This window comes from Asterias amurensis, chromosome 5, assembly GCF_032118995.1.
Source record: "Asterias amurensis chromosome 5, ASM3211899v1".
NCBI classification, from domain to species: Eukaryota; Metazoa; Echinodermata; class Asteroidea; order Forcipulatida; family Asteriidae; genus Asterias; species Asterias amurensis.
This window is the reverse complement of record NC_092652.1, coordinates 4,394,652-4,411,545: the sequence shown is the minus strand read 5'-3', so window position 1 is coordinate 4,411,545 and position 16,894 is coordinate 4,394,652. Positions and strand designations below refer to the sequence as shown.

At 38.5% G+C, this 16,894-nt stretch overlaps 1 protein-coding gene across 2 annotated transcripts in view; it reads right to left on the bottom strand.

The window, feature by feature from the left end:
- The window catches only part of LOC139937110 (NAD(P)H-hydrate epimerase-like), a 115,736-nt gene that overhangs the window by 70,758 nt on the left and 28,084 nt on the right, over window positions 1-16,894 (bottom strand). The window contains exon 1 of one of the 2 annotated variants that reach the window (XM_071932112.1): window positions 2,533-2,805. The exons of the other annotated variant lie outside the window; for it this stretch is intronic. Within the exon in view, the coding sequence (XP_071788213.1) occupies window positions 2,533-2,690 (158 nt within the window). The 5' untranslated portion in view covers window positions 2,691-2,805. Of the gene's footprint in view, window positions 1-2,532; window positions 2,806-16,894 lie in introns of those variants that run through there. 2 annotated transcript variants of the gene reach the window in all.

Sequence of the window (16,894 nt, the reverse complement as noted above, 5' to 3'; positions counted from 1 at the left end):
GGTTTTACAGAGAGGGATTAACAAATATTCCAATATGAGAAACATTTCTGTGTGAAACATTTCTCAGATTGTGTACTCCAGTTATGAATTATTATTAGTCTTACTCAAGGGGATTTAGAGAAAAATCCTCAAATCAGGAAAAATGCTGAGAAATAACACGGCTGTTTAAAGGAACCTGTTGCCTTGGATCGGTCGGGTTGGTCTTTGAAAAGCGTTTGTAACTGTTTGTTATAAAATGCATATGATTAGAAAGATACTTTAAAAGTAGAATATAATAATCCACACAAGTATCACTCGAATTGCGTGATTTTCCTTTTACCTCGTCGACTAACACGATTTTTGACTCCCATAAATGGCCGACCGTGTTAGTTTGCAAAGTAAAAGGAAAACCACGCAATTTTGAGGCAAATTTGTGTGGATCATTGTATTCTACTTTTAAATCATCTTTCTAACCATATGTATCTTATAACAAACGGTTACAAACGCTTTTCAAAGACCAACTCGACCAATCCAAGGCAACGTGTTCCTTTAACATCAAAGCAAGAATCTAGTGCAAGGTGCTATATATATATCACCATGTGTACAGCCCAGCACTCTGGACCACTTGTTGTTGGAACCGACCAGAAAAAACAAGGCATCAACCTCCTGTTATGTGGTAAGCCTCCCAGAGTTTTCTTTTTTTTTTTTATGCAGTGTCCTACAAAATGGCCCAGATTTTACGTCTACGTCAGGGCAAAATGTGCTAGGTTCAGCTACGTCACACTACTTGCCCCAGATTTCTCTAGTTTCATTACACAACTCACAGGACCTCACACTTTCTTTATCTCTGTTAGTGCTTCCCTGGTAAGGGCACTTTCGATGGTGGGCCACTTTACAGGTCTTTGTGTCATGTATAGACCTTTCCATTGTTGATAAACAAACCAAGCTGGTTTCCATGGACGGCAAAATGTTAGTAAAACACTCAATCCTGTAAACAGGTGTTTTAACAAAATTCAACATTTTCTGCAAACTTTTAATTAAATAAAACACCTCCCAAGATTGGTTGCTTTGTTGTCAAAAAATTCAACACTATTCTCTAAATGCAAAAGAGTGAAAAGCACTCTTTGAAGAGCCATGTAAGGGACAACTCTTTTTCGAGTGGTCTTCCACTCTTTTAGATTGAAGTTTGCATCTTTTTGAGTGATGTTTCACTCTGTCCTGGAGTGAAACCCCTCTAAAAGAATGAAATAACCACCACTCTTTTTAAATAGCCATGTGAGGGACAACATGAAATGTAAAGAGTGGTAATTTTAAAGAATATATTTGAATATTTGTGTAACAATGTTACACAAACAGTAGCTATTTGTTTTGTTTTTGCATTTGATGGCTTACCATAGATCTCTAACCTTGGTAGGCAAAAACTTGGGCTGTGATGTAAAAGGTACTGTTATGTAAAAGGTACTGCAATAAAAAGGTACTGTTCTCAAACTGTGAATTCAAACTGTATGCTCTGTGTACAGGACGAAAGCCCCACCGGTGCGGCTGGTGTGGCCCCACCGGATCATGTAAGGACAACGCTCCCAAGGCAGTTGGCCTGAACTGTGTGTGAACTGTACAGTGATTGGATGAATTATCGCGCGCATTTTGTTAATGTATAACATTGTATAACAAAATGTATAATGATTAGAGCTAATTATCCAGGTGCGCCGGCAGGATGCTTTGTTTTGGAGCCCTTTCCAGTGTGTTGTGCATAATAAGTTGTGTTAGACAGACCAAATGCTGAGTTCAGTGAGTGAGCATTGAACAAGTTGTCATTCTCGAAGAATTAATAAACCAGTGTGTTTCAACATACTGAACAGAATTTGAGTTCGATCCGACCCAATGCCCTAAAATAATGTCTCATCGACCGCTGCTCCACCTTTACCAGCGTTATAAAGGCCAATGGCACACATGATCAATCTATACCTTCAGTGCTTTAGGGCAAGCTATGGATTTTTGTCATGAGCCCAAGATGAAAAAGAACACAGTAGAGGAGAAAAAAACCTGTCAATAAGACGCATTTGATGATTAGGCCTACACACTTGAAAGTGGAGACCCAAAATGCCTATCAATATTAGCAGTGGTGGGTCTTGTTTCTTCGTGTCTATTAGCGTTAATTTACTTGAGGGATATTGGACAAGAAAGAGAGAGAGAGCTAATATTGGATTTTTGCTTTTCGAGGTTACAGTTTCTTAAAATTAAGGCCAATCATTTTTGCAGTTGCAAAAATACAACGGGTCAACGACCTATGGTTAGTTTGACATGAGAATACAATCAATGGTTTAATTGTAATAACTGGAGTTGAATAAACAGTGTCTATAATTATAAGCTCCATTCGAACGAAAGAAATAAAACAACTAAATAAACAAATATGCCAATCATTCAGTCAATGAATGAATGAATCAATCAATCAATCAATTACCAACATTGCTCATAAAGGTCTACACAGGTCACGAGGGGCATGTCATACTCAATTTTCTCCAGAACACGACTCGTAATTTATTTGCATTTTACCTGATAAAAGTTGAAATACTCTGGGGCTTGGGCCCTCCTCCATCACCCGACTCTGAGTTGTCCCTGACGGACCTCCGTCGAAACGAGAAACGTGTTTTCTTATCGGTCATCTTAGACACCGTCAACGTCGGTCCGGTGTTGCCGTCTTGATTATCCATGGAGGGTGGCGAGGAGAGTGTAATGGCCTCTAGAGATATCACCTCTGGCGTCGTCGTCTCTCCAATTTTTCCTATTGTTTTTAGTCGGCGATCCTCACCAGTTTTTTATAGATCCGAGTAAATATTTCTTGACTCTCTGCGGACAACTCCGCTTTATCAGTTCCTCCAATCTCTCTTTTTGGCAGGATTCTACACTACATCAGAATATTTGTGTCTGCCAAATGTACACAAGGGTCTGCCAGTGGTCAATAAATATATTCCTTTTTGGCTTATTTGAGAATAAAACTGGACTCCAATCCTTATCAGTTTGATGATCTCTGGCTTAATTTAGAATATTGTAACTGGACTCTTCAACAATTTGGTGATTTCTCCTCCAGTGCTTTGTCTCTGGAAAAAAAATCTCGACGATTTTCTTATCTGTTATAAATTTTCCTCTCCTTAGCGAGTTCCAATCAACGTGTATCCACCTCGCAAGCCAGATGAGAGCCACTGAAACTAAGCCTCTCAACAAGTGTAGATCATTGGCCCCTGAATATCCCTAACGCGTCTATCTCCTCTCAAACCCTCTTTACTGCATCATCGGAGCCCTGTGGTCGCTGACTCAAACCACCGAGTGCGGACAGGAACTTTTAGCTGGTTATATTCCTCCTCCACATTGGTGCATTTCATCTATCTGTTGTGTGTACCTACCGCATCGTGTAGTCGAGCTCACTTGAACTTGCTCATAATTACCTGCATCTTTTGATACCCCCTCTCCATTGGAAATCATAGTGGACTGATCCATCTGTCATAAACTGTGGGTTGTGTGAAAACAATAACGGAGGGGCAATGCATGTCGCACGCTGCAGAAAAATGGAACAGCCCGCCACAATTAATTCCTGAACCGATTGCTTTCATTTCTCAATATGGTTGGGATCTTTCTATTTTATCTTAGCACACTCAAAGGTTGAATGAATGGTGGCTTCTTACGGTCTGCATGGGAGAGGGGGATATTTTTTGTTTAGGACAGACACACCTCGGGCTGACATGATTTTCTCCTCTTTGGAAATGAGGCCTGGGCACTATCGCGACTCCGCTGTTCGTGACTGTGATAAAGCCATTTTCATCATCTGTCCTCATTTCGCAGTGGATGGGGGAGACAGGAACTTAAGACGTCAAGAAAAGGTCATCGCACTTTTGTTTACTTTATCACATCATGTTTGCGAGTACAATTATTTCTGTAGCATTTTATTTCTGTTGCATCTATTGCAAGCCTGTAAGAACACATGACAGCTAGATTCTTCAAAAATGCAGTCTTCTAATTTGGGATGAAACAAATTCTGTATTTAAGAGTTAGGTACTTCAGAATTGGATCAAACTTCAGAAAATTAGGTCAAATCAATAATTTGACGTCTTTTACAAGAAAGCATGAATCGTGTTTGAATCATATGAAGATAAGTGACAAGAATTTAGGTACTTATAAAATGATGAATTTGAAAAAGGTGTCTCGGGCAAGATAACAATGCTGGTGTGACAGGAGGTTTTATTATACGGCGAATTGTGTCTGATAGCGCCCTCTTTTGATTCAACTTCCTTCAGCCCATGTTTAACTTACCATGTGGGGGCACATATACAATACTGGTGAGGGGGGATATGGTGGAAGGAAAAAATTTACCATAACATTAATGTGACATGGAGTCAAAGTTATGGTGTTGGTGCTGATTTATGGGAGAGTGGGGGGGGGGGCAACAAGTGAGGGACCAGGGTGTAGGTATGAACGGGTAGAGGGTTCGGGTACAGGACATGTGCCTCTGTACCTACACACAAAAAAGGGAAAACAATTTGAAATCACAATTAATTTGGTCAAGAGTTATAAAGTTTGTAAATGTCACTGAGGAAAAAAGAAGAAAAAAAATAGAAAATAAGGAAACTCGCTTGCACATTGATCCCTGCAATTTAAACCAATTCTAATATATTCCCCTCCTACTAAGTGGTGTCCACCTTAACACTTCATAAATTAAGTCAACCCCACTTCTAATAATTTTGCATTGGAAGACCAATTTCTCCGTCAACTGTCTGTTGAACTTTCTAGTTTTTACAAATCAAGGTCCTTTACAGACTCTGTGGTGAACATCACAAGAAATTCAAGACCGCAGGTTTGGTAACAATGTTGCCTGCGTCTTTCTCCTGGTGACCGCTCTACTTCTCTCAAAGTAAACATGGTAAAGTAACACCTCAGGGAAAGTTTGAGAAAATCCTAAAATCATGAAAAAAATCAAGAGCGTGATAAACACAAAACTGCAACACAGGACAGCGAGGTCAAAATAAACATACCACAAAAGTGCAAACATCACCTCAGTGTAAGTTTATATAACACAGAAAAAAAAGTTGCTTGCTCCAGTTTCTTTTTTTTTTCTTCTTGAACTCGTCCTGCATGTAAATTGAACAACCCGAGGCAAACTATGAGCAGTAGTTGACAAAGTGAGGGATTATCTTTCCCATGTTGATTTAGCAAAGATGGTAAGGTTATACCCCGGCCATAACACAAACAGTAAACCCTCGGAGAGCATTCCTATAAGAATCTGATCCCATCTCGAGATCACACTCGTCCCCCTGCTGTCCCTGAGTGCACCATCACAATTCCCAAGGCTGACCTCTAGTGGTAATTGGCTGTCAGTGTAGGCCTAGCGCGCCTACGCCCCATAAGAAAAGAAAGAAAAAAGTGTAGAAGCTGGATTCATCCTAACACAAGAGGGGGCTATTACTGTTTATCTGCAGACCACTGCCAAATTTAATAGACAAAAAAGTAACTATGGCCAAAATGATTGTGTACCAAGAATAAGGTTACCAGCCAAAATACAATGGCAAATGTACCATCTGTGACTGATTTCCTGCTGCTCATTTAAGCTTATAGCAGAAAATTGAACTCTTAAAGACAGTGGACACTATTGGTAATTGTCAAAGACTAGTCTTCACAGTTGGTGTCACTCAACATATGCATAAATAACAAACCTGTGAAAATTTGAGCTCAATCGGTCGTCGAATTTGCGAGTAAATACTGAAAGAAAAAAACACCCTTGTCACACGAAGTTGTGTGCTTTCTGATGCTTGATTTCAAGACCTCAAATTCTAAACTTGAGGTCTCGAAATCAAATTCGTGGAAAATTACTTCTTTCTCGAAAACTATGTCACTTCAGCGGGAGCTGTTTCTCACAATGTTTTATACCATCTATCTCTCCCCATTACTTGTAACCAAGAAAGATTTTATGATGATAAATACTTTGAGTAATTACCAATAGTGTCCACTGCCTTTAGAAAGAGCCCTAAGGAATTAAGTAGGCCCATGTTGCAGGGGATTATGTCCCTTGCAGCAAACTGTGTACAAACTTCTTATGATAGCGCCCTCTCTTGAATCATCCTCCTTCCTAGCCAATGTTAGGCCGTGTCCGAAACGACGACTTCGGCTACAGCTACGTCTAGATCAGAGCGTCTACCAGTGTTGAAGAATAGGCAGACGCCCGCGATCTAGCCGTAGCTTGAGCCGAAGTCGCCGTTTCGGACATGGCCTAAGTTTCCCATAATATAATGGCTATTTATAATTGTGCAGCCGCTATGCTGCTCTTCCGTTTGGAGTAATTTAAAACAAAAATTTGACTAAAATTAATGCAATGGAAACAAATCATCTGACATGAAGTGGTTATAACTACAAATCGCGTAAATTAACAAAAATTTCATTTTTTCCTTGATATGACTTTTGCCCACACATAACTCGCTTTCTAAGAATATTTCACATTATTTATTCATCATACATGACAATTATCAGTAAAAAAAAACATAGCAACCGATCAATCTTTAAGATTTTGATGGGTTACCAAGACTTTCTTGATCAAGTTAAGATAGGAAGGTTGTTGGTCTACATGAGTTCTTACATAATTTGATCTTTATCCTTACACCAATGAGATTCAAATCAAAGGTTTGAGGTTCAAATCCCACCCGAGTGATTTGCCTGTGAATTTTGTTCTCAGCACTCGGGAAATTATACAGTGCTTTATACACATCAGGTAAAAAACAAATTATATTCTTTATCCCTGATGCAAAACCTATCATCTATTAACATGAGTTCTAACAAACTGACAACAAGATGAGGAGAGGAAGATGTCGTTCATGAATGCATCTAAACTCGACAGACGTCTGCCAACTACTACCACATACTGTTGTGATTCTCTTTCAAACCCGGATTATTGTTCAATGCTTGTCTCAAGATGTACACCACTCAATGAGGTTTCCTACCCACTCAGATCCTGCATAATCCATCATACTGAATTGACAATGAGTGTAATTGTGTTTGTACACAGCAAGAACAACATACTTTATAGTCAAGATTTAAGGTCAAAAACAGAGAAGCTGGTACCTTGATATTTTATGAACTCTGAGTACTTCCATTTTGAAAAGGCAAGGGTGTTTTTTCTTTCTTTGATATAAATTTTAATTGCCTACTGGAATAATTTCAGTAGCACCAAATGCAATGATTGGGGAGGCAATATAAGCCCTTTGGAAGCTAGATTTAAATAATTGTCTGGTGCAAAGTCTTGCTTATGATTATAGTTACAGGTTAAGGCTTGGACTACACCGTGTCTCAAAGAAAAAACATACACTTTTGAAATGGCTGCCGAATAAAAAATATATGATTCTGGGGGAAAATGTTTACATGTATAGATAGCTTATGGATTCAACTTTCATCTGATACCAAGAAGTCCGAAATCATTTGGGTGGGAACTGCTCACTGAAGAATAAGTAGCTGACACCTTGGATTGAATTTTGCAAGCTCCAAAGGACTTAACTCTCACAAATTGGAAGGCTAGTTACTGCGCATTCTAATTTTCATACCTTTTACAAAAAAGAGCAGTGCTCACCAAAGCATCGATTAAAGTTCGGACTTTTTGTATCATATCCCAGGTCGAAATTCCAGTTGAACCTAGTTAAACTGGGTTTAACTGGAACTAGTTGAAACCAGTTGATAAACTAGTTAAACACAGTTAAAACCAGTTGGTTTAATATGGAAAATGGACAGAAACCAACTGGTTTATAATTTCAACCTAGTTGAACACAGTTAAACCTAGTCCAAACCAGTTGGTTAATATGGAAAATGGACCAGTTTGGTCAATATCCAGTTGAACCAGTTGACACCAGTTAACTAGGTTCAACTTGAATTTTGACCTGGGATAACAGTTTAATTCATAAGCTATCCATACATAGGTGTATCTATAGGTTTTTTTTAGACACCCAGTATACAGAAATTGCCATGCCAATAGTTTGGGGCACGCCCCCTCCCTTCAAATTGCAGCACATACACAATGCACACCACTTTTCACCTAGAAATCCTTTCAGATTTAAAAAATTGAAATCCCAGATTGAGTCTCTGTTTTGTTTTGAGATGATCCATCATAAAAAAGCAAGGCGCTCCAAGTCAATTTAAATGTTTGGTAGTCAAAGAAAATCCTTAATTCTTGCTATCAAATTCCAGACTCGAATTCCAGACTTGAATAGAAATTCACAATTTCCACATGAGGATCCCCTTCTTTAACCAAAGAGAAAACATCTTGGTGGCCTTGCCCTTTGAAAAAAAAGTATCAGGCCTAAAAACTATAAAACCATGTAAACCTTTCTAAAATTGAGTAGGTGGGAATCAGCCTAGCCTGTTCTCAAGGAGTTAGATGTGTTTTGAACCTCCATAATTTGTATAACACAATTTGTATGAGCTGCCACTAGAGGGGGTACTTCAAAAAAATAGCTAAAAGTACAGTCGGCCAGTGTCTGCATAGAGGGTTTCAGTAGTGGCTAAGTTTGAATTTTATAACTAAAAAATTCTCCAAAGGCCATAGCCGTAGTGAGTCACTTGGTTTAGATTATTGTATTCCGGCTTATAAAAAAACATTCAAAACTCACAGCCAAAGGACCGAATTACATCTGAACTTACAAAGATGGGGTCTTACTTTGTGATAGTCCATAAAGACAATGGATATTTTAATTGAACTGCAATGATTCAAAATAGCCAATTAGAGGCAGTTAAATCTACTATCTATTACACAAATCTTTCATGAGACTAAGGAGTGGTAGGCACTGGCAGTCACTTTGATGCAAAACAGATACTTCAACTCCTTCAATACCCTATGCTGTCCGTCTTCTCAATATCAGCACGCAAACAATAATTACATTAATTACTCTCTGCTAAGCTGGTGTTAAACTGATCCAGTTTGTATTCATTGTATAATTATATCAGTTTCTGTGTGATTGTGTATTGCATGTATGCAAGGACATTTTCCTCCTTTTGGTAGGCCCAATAATAGGCTTTGGGAGGAGATAATTGACGATTTTGACAGATGAAACACTCATCAGCATTTGTAACGGGACAGGCGAAGAGGATGATAAAACATTTCAATAGATGGAAACTTGCATCGAGGATTAAGAATATTAATTTTGGTTTTACCCATATAAACCGATGTGTGTTAGCACTATATATTCAGTACTTTCCCCAAGCTTTGTGAACAAAAATCAAAGGAAATATCTTTGGGTGGGATTCGACCCCACAACCTCTGCAATTCTAGAGCAAATGTCTTATCAACTAGACCACTGAGATTGCCCGTAAGCTAGAGGCAGTTCAAATCCTATATTTTAGCAGCACGTACCGCAATGATTTAACAGATAAAAATTTGCATCGGGATGAAAAATATACTAATTTGAATAAACATTGCATCAAAACGCATTACTGAAACCCTCTCAGCTCCTTTGGAGTATGCAGCCAACAAAACTGGGGCAAAGGTTGCTAAGGGCTAATCATCCTTATTCGCAGCTAAGAGCTGATTTGCGAAGGACGCGGCTACAACAGATTTGAGAAGCAGGCATGCAAGGGTACGTGCCTCTGGTTGCCAGCCACATCAACCCATTATGACCACGGAGCACAGCCAAGATCGAAAGTGTTTGATTTTTCCCGAGGGAGGAAAACTGAATGGTCTGGAAAACCCCTCGTGGCACAGCAAAGAACCAGTTGACACACAAAACTCAACTCACATACCGGGGTCACCTTGGTGAGAGGCGAGCGCTTTACGCACAAGCCAACCATGCCATCCAAACAATCCCTAACAATCCTTACCCTCCCAGGTACCCGATAATACTCCTGGGTGATGAAAAGCTGTTATACTTAAGTGTCTTGCCCCAAGGATATAAGCATATAATGACTGGGATTTAAAAACTCTGATGGATCTGCCATTAGATCTTAAATTCAATGCTCTGGACGGCTTGCCCACGACACACTACATAAAAGCCATGGATGCATATCTTAATTGAAGAGCACTTGTTCAAAACGACCAATTAACTACTTTATCAAATCAGTACATGGTTCAATACAGGGCTTTGGGAGATAAATTAAGCATGAAACGCCTATAAAAAAAAGTCATGAGCTTAATGTTTTTCTTAAACAATGAACATGTATCCCCCTCACGCATCTCGCAAGCTATGTGAGGAACCAGCTAGTCTTAGTACAAGACGTTCTTATTTACTATCACTATGGCGATCCCCAGTCAACTTCTCTTCGCCGAGCACATTACTATCGGTCAATAGCGGGCTCTGTTAAAAACCTCAAGATATCACCCCACCACACCACACTTGTTCTTACTAGCAGTATTGCGGCTTACAGAAATGCCCTCTATCAGTGGAATGGTTGCAACGTTGAGTGTGGGTATTACCATGGAGGTAAACCAACTAAACAAGAAACAACTTGTTCCAAGACTAAGAAAGAGCACAAAACTGTCACAGTATTTTCAACAAGAAAGTCAAATCCATCCACATGGTGTCCAGTTACAGCAGGTACCAACTACATCTCTGGTTGTATTGAGGGCAGCATTCAAAAGGACAACAAAACAATTTCAAAAAGCCACCTGCAGACGATCTTTTGAGACTCAAATTTGTTGACACACTTTTGTTGATTTCATCAAATCAACGGGACAATTCTTAAATTCACGGGATGCTTAAAAACATAATATTAGGTTTACGTAACATCTACTTGCAAGATAGAGTTTGTAAAAGAAATCCTGCAACAGAAAAATTGCATAGATTTACACTTTGACGGAATTAACAAAAGACATTATTTGTGGCTGTTTATATTTAAACTCAAAAACTCAAAACCATTTTAGTTAAGTCTGTAATCTTCTATTCTGTCCCTGAAATTTATTTTCTTTACATTCTAGCCTTTCCATTAGCGTTTTTATCAAAGCGACAATGCTACGCCCAATCCATAATCCCATCACACATATTTTTTTCAAAGTTTACACTCGGCTGCGTTAATGCAAGGTTGTTGTGTACCGTCAGATTGTCATGTGCAAGGCCATCGGGAGAAGAATAAACTTACCAAAATGAAGTTGACTGATAATATTTAATATAGCAACTGGATTAAAGGAACACGTTGCCTTGGATCGGACGAGTTGGTCAAAACAAAAGCGTTTGTAACCGTTTTTTATAAAATGCATATGGTTGGAAAGATGTTTTAAAAGTAGAATACAATGATCCACACAAGTTTGCCTCCAAATTGCGTGGTTTTCCTTCTACTGTGCGCACTAACATGGTCGGCCATTTATGGGAGTCAAAATTTTGACCCCCATAAATGGCCGACGTATTAGTCGACGAGGTGAAAGGAAAACCACGCAATTTCGAGGCATGTTTGTGTGGATCATTGTATTCTACTTTTACAACATCTTTCTACCCATATGCATTTTATAACAAACGGTTACAAACGCTTTTCAAAGACCAACTCGACCGATCCAAGGCAACGTGTTCCTTTAAAGGGAAAGTGTTCGTTTGGTAATCACTCTAAAAATGAATGGCAATAAAAATCGAAAGAAGCCTACAGTATAGACGATGTGACCTATGTTTACATTCAAACCGCCCTCTGTTGACAAAACACTATATACGCCATGTTTCGCAGGGCACTGAGTTGCGCAGTCATAGTAAGATTGCGTACACTTTTTAGCTGGCTGCCAAAACACAAAGGTTTTGCCAGGCGGTATGCGCGCGAATCATGTTATGATTTTCGTGTGACGTCCGAGGTCACATCGTCTATAGCTTCCAATAGCAGAAAGCATTCTGAGAAACATTTCACTTTGCAAATAATGTTGTTATGTAAAAAGATATCATTTTTTAATGCCCCAAAATTTGAATCCTTTAAGCAGGTAGATGTAGGTTAGCGATTAAATTGCCGAGACAGCAGAATGACCTTCATAACAATATGATAATGTGTTGTATTGATCATACATATGGGATGCACATTTAATTAGAATTCTGAAGAAGAAAATAAATGTGGTATTCTATGGCTTTTGTTAAGTTTCAGACTAACTCATTATAAAAATGAAATTGTTTGTACCCTGGTTTTACAGACCTGATACTTTGTTGCTTTAGGGGCATCGTGGGAAGGACAGTGTTTCTGTAGAAAATTTTCTCAATGCAGGAAATTGTGAATTTAAACTGGAACATTGCAAGAGGCACCAGGGCAATGACCAGGGGGCTCTGAGGCAGTTGCCTCTATGAAGTATCGTTTTTGTTTCTGTATGTATTTTGCTTCCACAAAAGTATTCTTGTGCCAGGTCAGATTAACGGTCATATTGTGAATGTTCCTTTCTAGTGAGGGTTTCAAAGGGTTTTTACAGAACTGTAAAATAATCCAATGTAAAGAAATCAAGAATCCATGCTATAAGAACCAAACGAATCCATTGTATCAGAACCAAAGTAATCCATGGTATAGGAACCAAAGTAATCCATGGTATAGGAACCAAAGTAATCCATGGTATAGGAACCAAAGTAATCCATGGTACAGGAACCAAAGTAATCCATGGTATAGGAACCAAAGTAATCCATGGTATAGGAACCAAATAAATTCATGGTATAGGAACCAAAGTAATCCATGGTATAGGAACCAAAGTAATCCATGGTACAGGAACCAAAGTAATCCAAGGTATAGGAACCAAAGTAATCCATGGTATAGGAACCAAAGTAATCCATGGTATAGGAACCAAAGTAATCCATGGTATAGGAACCAAAGCAATCCATGCTATCAGAACCAAAAGAATCCATTGTATCCGAACCATTTGAGTAATCCATGCTATAGGAACCAAAGTAATCCATGTTATAGGAACCAAAGTAATCCATGGTATAGGAACCAAATAAATTCATGGTATAGGAACCAAAAGAATCCATGCTATCAGAACAAAAGTAATCCATGGTATAGGAACCAAATAAAATCATGGTATCCGAACCAAAGTTTGAAGAAGAAAAAATTGCAACAGTTTGTCTTGTCCATAGAAAGAAAAACACAAGAGCATCACATGGTATTTGTTCCTTGGAAAAAGTAGGAATATTTTGTTTAGTAAAAGGGGCTGACCTACATGTTCATGTGGTGGAGGCTTTAAATAGACTTTAAAAAAAAATTAATCACAATTTTTCCAAGGGTGAAACAAAATCAGAAATCAGACTTAAGAAGAATATCATACCTGGTTTAGGATTATAACCGGGGCCCAATTTCATAAAGCCTGTAAGCACAAACATTTGCTTAGCATGAAATGTCTTCCTTGATAAAAACAGGATTACCAACCAAATTTCCATTTGTTGCATATTGCTTGTTACTGGTATTCAGCTGTTGTTTGCTTATCCTGAAAATCACGTGGCAATTTGGTTCAATAATCCTGTTTTATCAAGGAAGAAATTTCATGCTAAAGCAAACTTTTGTGCTTAGAGGCTTTACAAAATTGGACCCTGTTGTGCAATACAAGACAGTTGAAAATCTGATCAATGCTCTTCACAGATCTATGAACTTGACCCTCGTACTGAGATTTATTTACAGAGCTAAACACTAATGGGTTGAATGAAGATTCGAGAGGACATGAAATTGATACAGAGAGAGTTGGCATTGAAGTTACCGCTCGGCTCAATGATAAACCAGGTACAAATTATATAGAGCTGATTAAGCAGAAAATATTGCTTAACCAATTCCTGCTAAGCACCAATTACCTGGGAACCAGTCACAAGTTTCACATGTAAAATGCTACTTTGAATGGTAATCTTTTTCCACCACTAAAATTGTTTTGGGCTTAGCTGTTTTGGGTTTTTTTTTTTTGCTTAAGCAGCTCTATGAAATTGGGCCCAGGTAAAAATGGACTGACTAAAAATTAATTTTCTTCACAAATGCACCAGTGAAAATAGAGACAAAGCTCTTTTGCAAGGTTCGGCATATCAAATCGCTAGGTCATTTTCTTCATAAATGCGTTGAGAGTAAAAAACGAATTAAAGCGCTTTTTGACACGGGGGGGGGGGGGGGGGGGTGTTAAACACTTGTACACCCATGGACATTTTTATTCAATAAACTGACCTAGATTAGGAACCAAAATAATCCACAGTAAAGGAACCAAAGTTTCAACAACAAAAATATATAAATAAAGTTACCATTTGGCTTAGGCATAAATAAAAAGATGTTATGTTGGTGTAACAGACCCCCAAAAATAGGGTAGGTAGGTAGGGAGGGATTTTTTTTTTCTCCCCTCCCAGCATTGAAAATGACATGTTTTCTAATTGTTTAAGCCGGTGGTATACACGATAACAAAAGAAAACAAGGCTGCACACAACAAATAGTATATTTTTAAACTCTTGATGACATTCATTTTATTTTTATGTCTTTTATAGATTTTAATCATTAAATTTCTTCCCTTGAAAAAATAAAAATACCCAGGTTTTTTTTAGGGTTACACCAACATAATATTTTTTTTATTATGCCTCAGCTCAATGAATATCAGGTACAGATGGACTGACTAAAAGTCATTTTCATCATAAATGCGTAATAGAAACAAAGCTCTTTTTTGCATGGTTGGGGATATCAAACGCTTCTACGCCCATGGACATTTTTATTCAATAAATTGACCTATATCAGGAACCAAAAGAATCCACAAAACAGGACCCAAAGTAAAATTTAAAAAATGATTCCGTTTGGCTTGTGGCTAATGATAACCAGGTACAAATAGACTGACTAAAGTCATTTTCTTAATAAATGCATTTGAGAATAAAAATAGAAACAAAGCTCTTTTGCATGGTTGGGGATATCAATTTCGCTTTGACCGGCCCATATGGACATTTTTATTCAATAAATTGACCTAGTTTTATATAATTCCCAGACATTGTCTGACCAGATGACTTAATGATGAATTGATATTTACAATAGCTAATGCCCATGGTGTTACAATAGAGACTGAAAGTATATTCAACAAAGTATTTAAAAAAAATTGAAAACAAAAATTCATGAAGGTGTAAGGTTTTTTTTGGCAATTCAGAAATTCCTTGCGCAGCACATTATGCGGTACTCAGCACTCCCAGGGCTCATAATCAAAGAGCTATGTATACTCAAAAAATTATTAGCTTCGCATAGCACAAATTTGTGGAGGGGGGAGAGGGTAGACATTACCTGCTAAGCGAAAGTTCCCATTATTGACGCTTTATTAAATTTGTCCCTGGTGGCGCGCTAATGAAATGGAGATTTTATAAAAAAGATCATCAGTCACAATAGCTGCTTTGAGGGTGGGGTGAGATATTACCTGCTAAGCCAAATTTCCTGTTATAGACCCCTTGCATGTGACGACACACGCTCAAAAAGTGCCCTTACTGGGCTCAAAATGTACCCTCACTGGGGTCAAAGGAGGCAAATGATTGGCTGTTTTTTGTGCGTAAAAAAGGTGCACAAGAGCTCAGCGTCCCTGTAGCGTTTTGCGTTATGCAAGGGGTGTATTGCAGCTTTATTAAATTGGGCCATGGTTGTGCCCTCACGAAACGGAGATATCAGCGAATGGTATCATCTTCATCACTCCATAAGATTTACATATGGCAGCCCTGAAGCCACGCTATAACCAACCACACACTACCACATTGCAGTCTTTTCTAATAATGTCACAGATCTGAACGTGCATGAATAACGTGGCTCAAGGAGAGGAGAAGTTTTTCGACAGACACATGATTTTTTTCTTCTTTTTAAACCGATAACATTCTTGGTGCTGCATCACTTTTGTGGAAATGCATTCCCAGTTGACCTCAAGGCATGTGACAGTAACCTTGCTTGATTTGCCCATAGAGCTAGGTGCCATAATCTTGCAGAGTAATGGGCACGTGTTAAAAGATATGCACAGAACAAAATTTTGTTGTGCAACTTCCCGAAGAACACCCCTGAAAAAATCACGGTAAGAATATTTTTCTGATGCAGGGCTGCAATAACAATACATGCAAGCCTGTAATAGCATGCATGCCATGTCCTCCGTTGCCCCTAGTCTTGGCCTTGGTGCCCCTTCAAAAGTTTCCCATTGACTTTAATATTTTCCAATGAAAGACCCCTTTGCAAAATGAAGAAGGCCTTGTCCTTTCAAGATGAAATTCCAGTCCTGCTGATCATTATAACTCACTGTCAATTTTAAAAAATGTTAAGCATTTTGCTGGGTATTTGCTTGAGTACTGCGAAAAGAAACAAATCACATGCACCAGGGTCCAATTCATAGAGCTGTTTAGAACAAAAATGTGCTTAGCATGAAATGTTTATCTTGATAAAAACAGAATTTCCCAACCAAATTTCTACGTGATTTTCAAGATAACCATACAACAGCTGAATACCAGTAACTAGGAAATGCTACAAAATGGTAATTTGATTGGTCATCCTGTTTTTATCAAGGAAGAAATTTCATGCTAAGCAAATTTTTGTGCTTAGCAGCTCTATGAAATTGGGCCCAGGTGGGATTCGAACTCAGAAATCTTTGCCATGGTTAGCTTGTGTTTTTTTTTTTTTACAAAAATACCCTGCTAACCTGTGAAATACACTTGACGTAAGCGCAAAAATCCCTGCTTCCGTAAGCACCTGTCCAATTTCTTGCTTACAGTAAGCAGAGCCATGAACATTCATGGAGCACCTTGATGCAGCCACCCCCTCGTACTAATCCCCCTCCCAACCCCGAACCTCTGGCTAACTACGTTGATCACAGCTACTTGAACTAAAATCATTGAAGAGCATTTGTGACACACCATGCCACAACCAGGGCACGATTCCACTAAGAGCTGAGACTGATCTTAAGTGCATATATCACTCTTAATTGACAAAGCAAAGTGTGATGTCACACTACAAAATTACTGTGGCAACTCGTCTTTAAGAGGAATCTTTT